Raw genomic sequence first — 12587 nt, forward strand, 5'->3', positions numbered from 1 at the left:
ACAGACAACAATCCTCCAAATCCTAGCCCAGCTGGCCAACACCAACGCCCAACTCCAGCAGCAATTCGAGCGCCTGGAGAGGGACCGCCCAGATGACAGCCCCTTTGCTGGAGTACGAGTGAGCCGTGAGGACCATTTGGCGGCTAGCAAAGAGCGTAAGCGCAAGGCGGCCGCCGAGAAGGAGTTCCGAACCACCTTGGCTAAGATGCTGACCAAGTTCAGTGGTAAGGCTAAATGGTAAAGACATGGTCGCCAAACTGGACGAGTTCGGCGACGCCCACCTACGCTATCTGGAAGCCACCGAATTCAGAACGGAGGATGGGGACGTGAAACACTTTGTAGCCCACTTGTCGGGGGACGCCGCTGAGTGATGGAAGCTTGAGGCTTGCTCCGGAGAGCCTCCCGCCACCCGGGAACGGTTCCTGAAGGCACTCAGGCGCAGGTTCTACCCCGTTAACCTCCGTAATTCGGTCGACGCGAAACTGGCCGCCCTGAAGTTCAAAGACAGCATGTCAGACTACGTTTTGGCCTTCAACGCACTGACCACACAGATTGCTATCCTCCCTGAAAAGGAACATCTCACACCGCGACAGGAACGTGAGTACTTCTTGAACGGGCTGACCTTCCACCAGGTCGGACGTCGCATCCGTGAACAGTGTTACCAGTTCATCCTACAACAGGGCAATGAGGACGAAGACATCCCCATCAAGACCCTTCAGGAAGCTGCCCAGAGGGCCTCTCGCATCAGGCGTTATGCCGACGGGACCGCCCGCATTTCGGAAGACGGCAAACGGATCCAACCCGCTACGGCCACTCCGGCCCAGGCTCGCGACAAGCGCGATACGCCCCGCACCTTCAGGTGCCCGCCGAGGCCTTCGATGATGACAACGACGGGTTCCATTCGGCCGCGGAGGAGCCCCCAAGCCCCGCATACTCCGTCGACAGTCAGGATTTTCTCCCCAGGGCCTGACCGCCTGCAGCGCCTCAGCGTCCAGACAACCCAAGGGACCTACCAGACCCTGACTGCATGACACCATTCTGGAATACCGCCCCGGGCCTGTCATCGACAAGCACACGTTCATGGTCCATGGACGTGTCGGCGGCGTCTTCTGCCGCATCCTCATAGACACTGGTTGCAATACCATGCTCATCAGCGACTCATTCGCCCAACGCCATGATCTTAACACGTACAGCTGTCCCACGCCCCTCGAGGTGCGCTGGGGTGACAAAGCCGGATCATACGGCCCCATGTGGATGATTTGTGCCGACCTCTCCGTCTTCACGGAAGAACGAATACCTCATAAGACCCCTCGGGTCCCGTTTGTCGTGGCCCCGATCCGCGCGGATGTTATCCTAGGGCTGCCCTACATCCTGGACCTTGACCTCATACACTTATGGCGCAACAATGGGTTCCCGGCGCTTCAATTCGAGGCTAACGCAACCGTACTAACTTTCCGCACTAAACCTACCGCCCGCCAATGGCAACAACCCAGCGCTTGCGCGGCCCGGTTACTCAAACGTCATACGGGCCCTCGCCCCCGCTGTTTCTACCCAAAGCGCGCGGCCTTAAATGAGGAGGGCTTCCTCACTGCCAAACAATTCAAGCGAGCAATCAAGAGGGATAAGACCACCGAGGTCTATCCCGCATGGGTCTCAAGCACGGACACGGAGGTGGACCTGGCCACAGACGATGCCCTCGCGGACGTCGCCGAAGCCGAGGCTAACTTTGTTCACACGGTCGAGGCGAAGAAACGTGCGATCCTGGCGGACCGAAAGGCAACGGCCACCCCTCCGGATACCACCCCGGACAATCCACTCGCGTCGGTCGCCGCCGACCACCCTCTTCGCCCGACGTTGGAACAGTTTACAGATACCCTCTTCACCGAACAGACCGGCCTCCCGCCGGACCGTGGCGACAACAACTTCAGCATCAATCTGAAGCCTGGCTCCAAGCCTGTCATGCTCCCACTCTGCCACTTGGCCCCCAATGAACTCGACGAGCTACGGCAGCAACTCGAGCGCCTATCATCCCGTGGGATCTCCCACTCTAAGAGCGCCTGGGGGGCACCCGTGCTGTTTGCCCCGAAGAAGCACGGTGGCCTCCGCTGCTGCATCGACTACCGGGCCCACAACAAGATGACCCATAAGGACGCCACGCCCCTCCCGAACCTCAACGAGCTCGTCGGGATGAAGGTCTTCACTGCTATCGACATCCACGATGCCTACCACTGCATCCTCATTCGGGAGGAAGACCGTGAGAAGACTGCCTTCTGGAAGCGCTTTGGCCACTTCCAGTACAACGTATTACCCTTCGGGCTGACGAATGCGCCCGCGACATTCCAACGCCTCACGAACAAACTCCTGGGCGACAAGTACAATTCATTCCTCATCTCTTACCTCGATGACATCCTTATTTTCAGGCCTGACATGGACTCACACATTGGGCATGTCACCGAAGTGCTCAAGACCCTCTCGGCTCACCACCTCCACGTGAAACCGTCCAAATGTCAGTGGGCGGTGGACCAGGTCGAGTTCTGCGGGCACATGGTCGGTAAGGACGGCCTTTCCATCGCCCTGTCCAAGGTCGAGGCTGTCCACGCTCGACCCAAACCCACCAGCGCCCTCGAGCTCCTCTCCTTCATGGGGCTAGTCAACTATGTCAAGGAATACATTCCGCATTATGCTGACACAGCCCTCCCACTGACCAACCTTCAATCCGGCACCCGCCCGTGGCAGTGGGGCGCCGAGGAACAAGCAGCATTTGACACCATCAAGGCGCGCGTCGCCGACGCCCCTTGCCTGGCGTTCTTCGACCCTGATAAGTTCCCCTACGTCTTCTCTGACATCGGGCTTTGCCGTAGGGGGTTGGATCGGTCAGGGCACGGACGGCGACTTTCCCAGGCCAAATCCACTGCCCACCACGAAAAAGGGCCTCAATAACCTTCCGTGCCGGATGGCTCCGGCCGAGACCCGATACCCCGTGCACGAACAGGAGCTCCTCGCATTGGTCAAAGTGATCCGCGCTAACCGCCACTACCTCATCGGTCGCCAATTCCGTGCATTTGTCGACCACGAATCCCTCATATACCTCCAGAATCAGCCTCATCTCTCCCGGCGCCAGGCCGGATGGGTGGAGTTCCTTCAGGACTACGACTTCACTATCGAATACCTCCCCGGCAAGTTCAATCACATCGCCGACATACTCAGCCGCACCCCGCTGTACGCCCCGAAGTGCGCCAGCTGTCAGATGAAGGTCGAAGTGTTCTCCATTGTCACCCCGACACCTCTACCGGACATCACTGGCCGCCTCCCTACCGACGCCGAGTGGCTCACTGCGCTCGACGATGACAAGTTCTGCAAGGACACCCACGCCCACCTGCAGACCACCGAACAAACCCCGACGACCCCTCTACCCTCTTGGGTTTTGCCCGCCGCCTCACACGCGACGACCATGGCTTCCTTTTGTACCATGGCTGCCGCTACGTCCCCGAGGGCTTCGGGGCCCCCTCCTCAGGTTCTATCACGACTCCCTGGCCAACGGCGGCCACTCGGGTGTCCAGCGCACCGTCGCCAAACTCCTCGCGCTCTACTACTGGCCCCGCCTCGAGCGCGAGGTCCACCAGTACGTCTGGACTTGTCCCGACTGCCAACACAACAAGCAGGCTTCCAACTTCGGGCTCCTACGCAGCATTCCGGTCCCCGACGAGCGCTGACGTTGCGTCGGCTTGGACATCTACTTCCCCACAACGAACTCTAAGGGGGGGGAAGCGGGAGACGAGTCCGTCATGGACAAGGGAGCCGTCCTCATCCTGGCGGACTACTTATCCAGCCGCATAATCCTCCTCGAGACCCATGCCAAGGCGACGGCAAAGTTGTTCTTCGACCAGGCCTTCCGCATCACGGGCATGCCCCACACGATCATCAGCGATCGGGACACCAAAGGGACCGGCGCCTTTTGGAAGCACCTCCTGAAGTGCGCCGGCGTAGAGCAGGAACTCTTGTCGGCACGCCAACCAGACCGACGGCAAGACGGAGAACGTCATCAAGACAATCAAGAAGATGATGGTCCCCTACCTGAACTACACCGGCTCGAACTGGCGCGAGATGCTTCCCCTCCTCGAGTACAACTACAACAGGACGCCCCAGACCTCCACGGGCATGTCCCCGTACAAGATCAACATCGGGTACATCCCGAAGGTACCAGACCAATGGGGTACCAGCGACCCAACAGAGCAACTGAAACAGGCCGATCAAAAGTGCATTGAGGAGCGCATGCAGCAACTGACCGAGGTGAGCCGCATCGTCCAGCACAGACTCCGAGAGGCCCAGGACAGGCAGGCAAGATACTACGACAGGAACAAGAATACGGACGCGTTCGTAGTAGGTGACCAGGTCCTGCTGAACCGCGAAGGCATCCATATCAAGAGTATCTCGGCCCGAAACAAGAAGCTGTCCGCGCTATGGATCGGGCCCTTCACCGTCATTGGGAAAGGGCCCCACCCGGACACCTACGAGCTGGAGCTCTCCCACGAGTTCAGTGGACTACACCCGGTGTTCCATGTCAACATCCTACGCAGGTACAACCCTCCGGAGAACGGCTGTCATAGGCCACCCATAGGCTGTACAGCCTATGGGTGGCCTATGACAGTAGCCTATCGGTCTATAGGTCATACTTCTCAACAGCCTACGGGGTCTATAGGTCATACTTCTCAACAGCCTACGGGTCAATGGCCCATAGTCCTCAACAGCCTATTCTCAGCATATGAGTCTATGGGCCACAGATCTCGTCAGCCTATCCTACAGATCTCAGCAGCCTATCGGCACGACTCCAGTCACGTGACCTCGCTGGGCCTTTGTTTATTAAACGACTTCGAGCCAATTCTTGCCAGGACTACACGCAACCCTCTCCGTTGTCTCCGGATTGGTCCTGTTACTTTGCGCGAATAACAACGTTATCGAGTGGTAGCCATTTTTAGCCATTTCATAGCCACTTCGTGGCCGTTTCGTAGCCATTTCCCTCCTCTCCATACTTTCCCTCTTTATCGAGTGAACACGCGTCTTTCACTGATTTTTATCGAGCCGTTTCGTCGAGCGTTTCAAATGGTAGCCAAGTAGCCATTTTCTGCCAGAATTCTCTCCGTATATATAAAACTGTGCTCCTCAAGGTGGTGGTCATATTCACCACCACCACCTTGTTGATCAAAATTTATACTATAACACCTTTCCAAAATAAATGGCTACTTGGCTACTTTCTATTCTCTTCATATTATTCTCTTCATTCTTCTTATCAAATTCAACCTTTCACTCGATCTAAAGTTCCTTGTCGAGTCAGAAAAAATGGCTACCTGAATGACTACGGATTGCTCTTAATGGCTACCTACCCCCGCTTCTACTTTTCCCCTCCCTACTCATACTTATTCAATTTGATTCCTAGATATCCTCGTGACACTTTCTCTACACTTCTTTGACCAAAGTCGCCTACGCTTTTCATGATCTTTAACTTCTAAGTTCCGCATCCTTTCTGCGGGTCGCACACATTTAAGTATTTGAATACTATACATCAGACATTAGCCATGCCAAACGTTCTTGAAATCAATTCGCATATCAAGTGTATCGAGGGAGTTTTTGTCATTCGTTTTGTCGTAGCAGACCTCGATAGTCTGGAACGAATATGTCGGTCTATGTTAAACAAACCCGGTTACATGGCATATATCAAAGTAAATGACGAGAATCGGGGAATTTTTAAGCAGATCTATACCATTTTTAATAAGAAGAATAATCGTCTCCGTAAAGACTTCATTTTCAAGAGCGGGTATCTAGGTATTACTCAAGACTCCGAGCAATTACGGATGCTATGTGGAACAGACACAGACCATCGAGCGTGCGTTCTTGATATTGATACTTAGTAGCACTGTGTCCAAAAGTTGAGATATGAATTGGATAACACTATAGAAGTTGGTATGACAATCCTTGCGCTTAACTGCGTATTCGTCGAAGAGAACAGCAACGGCACTTGGAAACTGAACGGGTAACGAGTCTGATAATTGTTGATATCGCAATAATACGACACTCCTCTACTAGCCACTACAGTAGAAGATTGGTCTAATATTTGAACAGTTATCGTGACTCGACTGTTCATTGCATTCATATATCCCATAAAGGAAACATGCGCGACCACTCCCGACATACCTGCTTTCCAATTTATGGGACCGAAGCCCCCCGTGTAGCCATTTGCGTTTGTCAACAACGCATCAACAACACCGTCTTCTATGCAAACTGCAGATTGAATGATTTGTGAAGCATAGATGTTCGTACTACAAGTCAAATCATTCTTTACCAAGGCTGTTGTATTGCATGTCAAGGAATTCACAGTTGCTGAACCACTTGATGAAACGGTTCCCGTAGTTATCGCACCCGAAACATCTATATTGTTTGCAGAAGCACTGACAAGGGTCGCTTTCGGAACAGCCTGATTGAACTGAATCTGGCGGATAGCGACCCCTCCTGTTGCTGTCTGATTCGCGTACTGCCATGCGATACCCCATACTACATAAGGCGTGGTGTTTGCAAAACTAAACGTATTTCCATCAGTGGTCCAAGTAGAACCAGGTATATTCGAAAACGTTGCGATTGTTACCATAGCCGACTCGGTTGTTCCGGCAATCACGGAGAACGTAGTAGGCATCGCCACGGCGTCCATCAGGTAGGCGGTGAGTTTAAGAGAAGCCATAGCAATGGCCGACGGGAGTCTCAATAACGACCAATGCAAACTCTGTGTTGTTCCATCTAAGCCTAAATTGGCTGTTGAAGTGCTTGCGGTCGCCCATCGTAATCTGGATGCAATACTCGCATTCATGTAAGCGTCGAATGGATGACCAGTGTATCCATCTACACCGTTTCCATTTGCGTAGGTATATTCTGAAGACGCGCTCACAGTGTACCCGTTCCATGAAGAACCTGTTGCGGGCGTTGTGGGGTAAGGGAACAAAGTAGTTTTCGATGTTAAGGCAGGACTGTTCAAATCACCGGTCACATTGAGATTTGACCCGACATATAAAGATTTTGCTACAGATGCGCCTCCACTCACTACAAGGGCGCCTGATGTAGAGGTTGCATCCGCAGTGTTCAAGACAGAGACGTTACCTCCAACATATACGTTCTTTGCAACAGAAGCGCCTCCAGAGACTTGCAACGCACCGGTTCCAACGCCTGTGGAATCCGTCGTTGTCCAAACTTGAATTCCTGCTGCACTTATTGATGCCGCTAATACATTTCCTGTCGCGGGGGAAGACGAACCCGTCCCTGTGGTCGAGTTATTCATGTAAAAATCTAAAGCATTCCCAGAATCCATATTCGAAACAGCGTTGTGTCGTGATTTGATGAAATGTCTGTATCCTGACCCTCCAGCGCTGAACTCGAATGAGATTCCCCCACTACCCGAAGCGCCCAAATTGGTAGCACCGCCTCCAATTGTCAGCCATTTCGCTATTCCAGCCCCTCCTCTTACCTGAAGCGAACCTGATGTTGACGAAGTTGAATCTGCAGTTGATTGTATCTGTACACTTGGGAGATTACTGTTTATCACAAAGTTAGCGCCAGACCCCGAATAGAGGAAAAAGTTTCCAGCGTTTGGGGCACTTGTACCAGTTCCAGCATAACCGAATGCTCCCACCACCGTTCCTGTATTGTTAAGGAAACCGATAGTAGAAAACCCAGATGCCGAAAGACTCTGAAGTTTCAAAACGTCAACGGAAGTTGAGTTTACTTGCAGTGTATGGCTTCCAGTAGCCGATGAACCAGCAAATAGAGATTTTGCGATTCCGACGCCACCAGACACTTGCAAAGCACCTGTTGTTGTAGAAGATGAATCTACTGGAGATTCGGCGATAACTGCTCCATCCCCGCGTACACTCAAACCATATGATTGATTGGCTATCTGCAGTTTGATATAATTGTTTGCAGAGCCAGTACCTGTCAAGACGAAACTCATCTGTCCACAGTTCATGGATGTGTTGCTCTGTCCAAGGGTTATCCAGTTGGAGAATCCAGTAGCCATATTGGGTAGAAGAAACGTGGCAGCGTTTGTATAGCCCGTACCCGCCATAGTTGAGGTGAGAACCCCCCCGATGGAAACGCTTTTCCCCACACCTAACCCTCCTACCACTTGCAATGCCCCAGTTGTTGTAGAAGAGGAGTCGGTTACAGATGAAATAATAACCTCTGAAGTGGGCTTCACTTGTAAAGGCAAGGTTTGGGTCAAACTGTTGTACAGGTAGAACCCCCCTGGCCCGGTATTTACACCGGATGAACCGTTAATGCCAAAATAAAAACCAGAGTTCGTTACACTTGTATTTGTGAATCCGAATTGAACATAATTGCTGCCATTTCCTGTCATATTCAACGCTGTCTGTGATGAGCCTGTGGTGACTGATAGTGTTGCAGTACCACCGACATACAGATTTTTCGCAATTCCAACGCCTCCGGCAACTTGCAAAGCACCTGTTGTTGTAGAAGTTGAATCAATTGTCGAATTCGAAATGAGAGCATTATTGGTATAATTTACAGATAAAGCCAAATTACCTGCGGAGGTGTTCCAAAGACCCAAATTATTGGTTCCTGATGCACTCGTTTGTCCTATATGCCACCAATACCAGCCACCCCCATTGGAGTTTATTATACTCAAACCTGTTCCATTTCCAGCCACAGATTCTTTAACTGTTATTCCGTTGCCAACCCATAACGCTTTAGATATACCGACTCCACCTGCAACTTGGAGAGAACCAGCATTTATAGCGTTGGAGTCAAGAGTAGAAGTAACTACAGTCGATGCAGCGTTATTTATATTCAGAGTCTGTCCTGTTGTGGTATTCAGGTTCGCTGTTGTTCCTCCTAGGAATACGGTGCCGCCAACCACCACACTTTTCCCCACACCAACTCCTCCAACAACTTGGAGCGCACCTGATGTAATCGAGGTAGAATCAGTCGTTCCGGCAATTTGAACATTCGATGCAGCATTCCCCAGAGATGTGATTCCTGATTGACTAGCATTGATGCTGAAAACATTTCCAGTTTTTGTCAATCCGGTCCCAGCAGTTGAAACTAGACCATCAACGTAGGCTTTTGTTGTCGCGTGCATAGCCGATGTTGGTGTAGACACAGTGGCGGTTCCGCTGACATTCAATACACCAGATACATTTGCGTTACCCGTGACATTAAGTCCGCTTAGGCTAGAACTACCAATTACGTTCAAACTAGCATTAACCGTCACATCCTGCAAATCGCTGTTTCCAGAGACAATCAGGTCAGACGCTCGAACTTGAGCAAATTGTGCAATACCATCAACGGAAAGCCCAAACGAGTTCAAATCTGTCGAAGTTAAGTGTAGACTATTTAATGAAACATCTGGTTTTACGGATAGCGCCGTACCTGTTTTTGTAAGATTATTACCAGCATTTGTTGTTTGAGCATCCACATAAGACTTTAATGCAACATTCTGGTCTAGATTCGTGTATGGCAAGATACCTGTCACATCTGTTGTGAGCGTAATGGTGTTCTTTAACGCGATGGAGCCGAGCCCTAATGCCGTTCTAGATGCTGATGGAGTTGTTGAGACAAAATTACTTCCATCTGCAACAAGGAAATTATTGAGAGTTGGGGTGCTCGAAGATATAGCAGTCAATTTGGGATTGAGAGGTTGAGCATTTCCGGATGTTGTAGAAATCAATCCGTCCACATATGATTTTGTTACAGCATGCGAAGGCGTGGTTGGAGTAGGTACGGTTATTGACCCTGTAAATGTGCTAGAACCAGAAACGGTGAGACCCGTTAAAGTACCCACACTTGTGATTTGTGTTTGTACAGGATTCACACTTAGCGTCTGAGCGGTTTTCGAGAGGCCGGTTCCTGCAATAACAATGTTCGGATCAACAGACCCAAAAGGAAGAATTCCGGTGACATCTGTACTTGCGAGATTGATAACGGATTTAGCCGCCAAACTGCCAAGTGTAGGCTTGTTTATCAGTAAAGCCGAAGTGTAATCTATATTACTCAGTGCTGCAAGAGAACCAAGAGTTGGCTTTCCAGTAATGTACGTCGAAGCATAGTCAATACTGCTAAGTGCTGCAAGCGAGCCAAGCGTAGGTTTCCCTGTTATGTATGTACTCGTATAATCAATGCTATTTAGCGCAGCGAGACTGCCAAGGACAGGTTTGTTCACCAACGCCGAACTTGTGTAGTCTAACGTATCGAGTAAACTCAGATTCTTTAAGGACAAGTTCGCACGAACGTCTGCTGGGGAATACTGAATGAAGTTCCCACCCGATGCGATAAGCATAAAAGTATTTGTCGGGGCAATGTTTCCGAAGTTTGTTAGACGAGCATTGAGCGGCTGCAACGTCGCCGCAAGGTTATCTACATATCCTTTGTTTGCAGCATTTCCAGCGGCTATTGGAGTCGGACAAAGTAAAACAGATGAAACGGTGACTGAATTAAAGGTTTGTCCGCTGTTCAACGAAACGGCACCGGTGGTAGGATTTCGAACTAAACCAGTGGTGAATGAAAGTCCACTTACTTGGGAAAAGGGCAGAGTTCCAGTCTTATCAAACTTGGTATCGATGCTACTTTGCAGCAGAGATGTGTTCTGGCTTATAACATTCATATATGCTGGTTGATTCACATCCGTGTCCCACTCTTTTAATATGTCGAGATTCACGGACTGTTGACCATACTCTTTCGCTACACCTCTCCACCAACATGGAGGGGGTTTATCAAACATCAATCGGGTCACATCACAATCCGTGTCGTTGATTTTTGGAAAAGTTGCTATGATAACCTCACTACCGTCTACCAAAACCGGGTTCCCGTCTGCCCCGATAATATTCGTTCCGTCCGAATTCGTCTTGTTTTGCCTGCGTCTGCCTGACTCTTGAAGCAGACCCCCGAGAACCGCCACTCCACCTGCCGCTCCAGCAAGTGCTCCGATAGCACCAAATGCCGAACTGGCAGAAGCCACCGCTCCAGCCGCGGGTGCAGCACCGATAAGAGAACTGGCTGCCCCAAGAGCCGCCCCAAGGGGTCCAACAAGTGATACTGTACTTGGGGCAGATGAAGCAGTCAATGGGTCCGATTCACCAGATGGCTCCGAATCCTCATTTTTCTCTTCCGGGTCATCGTCTTCCTTTTTCTTTTTGTATGGCTGGATAGATGAAATAGTATAACCTGTTAATGGGCTTCCAACACAGATAATGCCTTCACCACCACTGATTTCAGTACCTTGAGCGCTGATTACATAGCCGCTCTTTGAACTTCCAGAAACAGTCACGCCGCTACCAGAAGACACGTTGACATCCGGAATGTTTGCAGAAATCGTATTTCCTGTGATACTGATGTTCTGACCCGCCTGATAATTACCTTTCAGCGTGGAGCCTTGCTTGACAATTGTGGAGCCATCTGCTGTAATTTTAGAAGAGATGGTAGCGGTGGATTGATTCCAAGATAAATCTTCATCCGTTTTGAGATCTAGATTGACCGTCGCCGAACCGATCTGTGAGTCTGTATGAAAACCGTTACCGAAATGGTAATTCGTTCCGGTCAATTTCCCGTTGTTCACAGTAATCGTGTCTCCATCAACCAGAGCGACTTTGTCTATATCCAGTACATTTTCATTCATCAGAAGTCCGGAATCCGCCTTTACTTCGATATTACCTTCAATGCCTCCCGTCTCATTATCGACAAGAATTTGCGCATTCTTACTCGTGATATTCAAATTGACTTTGTTCAGTCCCACCTTTTCCAACCCGGGTCCAACATCGAGTGCAAGTTGTACATCGTTATTTGTTCCTTCCCTCAGTTTCAATCCATTTTGGCTCTGGAAATTCAACCCCGAGGCAATCTTTCCATCAACGACCCTGACTGATGAGCCGTTTACGATAGCGGATGGATTCACTGAAAGATTTTGTGAAGAGTCAATTGCTAAACTTGCATCTGTTCTAACATCGATAGTACGCCGACCATTGGACACTCCGGATATGTCTATACCTGACCCTGCTTGGTACAATTGCTCTACGTACCCGGATGTCACCACTTCATTGTTCGAAGGGTCGAAGTTGCTGGTAACGTATACATGCGGAACATGTAGTTCATTGAGTGTTTCATTATACATAAAACTACTGTCTCCATTTAACCCCGATAATGCAGAATAGAATGGTACTTGCCCCATACCCTTCGAGCGGATAGCCAATTTTCCTCCTGTTTGTTGGAAATCATCAGTCGTCTTCAAACGCACAACAGTTGTATCAACATCCGTATCTGATCCCAGAAAGTCCGCAAGGGAATCAAAACCGGTCTCTAGAAGGTCATCGAGTGCAAGACTTCCTGCTTTATCATTCGAAATAGCCCCTCGTCCAACAATCACTGTATCAACGTCGGTTTCCAAGTTCCCTTCATCATTTACTTTCAGACCTTTTCCATAATCAAGATGAATTACCTTGTCTGCATCTTTCGAGAGCGGTTCTGCTACCTCCAAAGATTAATCAACGATCGCCTGAATGTTCTCTGGAACAACAGACAACTGACCGTTTTCAACTGTC

The 12587-nt window shown here is 50.4% G+C and overlaps 1 protein-coding gene across 1 annotated transcript; it reads right to left on the minus strand.

Annotated features, from left to right (window-relative positions):
• Positions 1 to 5902: 5902 nt before the first annotated feature.
• Positions 5903 to 11668, minus strand: EV422DRAFT_503636 (uncharacterized protein; the record flags this gene model as incomplete). Its single annotated transcript, XM_053068363.1, has 4 exons — positions 5903 to 6102; positions 6190 to 8499; positions 8581 to 9366; positions 9427 to 11668. The coding sequence occupies 4 exons, from the start codon at positions 11666 to 11668 to the stop codon at positions 5903 to 5905; spliced, it is 5538 nt and encodes a 1845-aa protein (XP_052928538.1).
• Between the last annotated feature and the right edge of the window lie 919 nt (positions 11669 to 12587).

Source organism: Fimicolochytrium jonesii (genome assembly GCF_025526975.1).
Source record: "Fimicolochytrium jonesii strain JEL569 chromosome Unknown EV422scaffold_3, whole genome shotgun sequence".
In the NCBI taxonomy this organism is placed as follows: domain Eukaryota; kingdom Fungi; phylum Chytridiomycota; class Chytridiomycetes; order Spizellomycetales; family Powellomycetaceae; genus Fimicolochytrium; species Fimicolochytrium jonesii.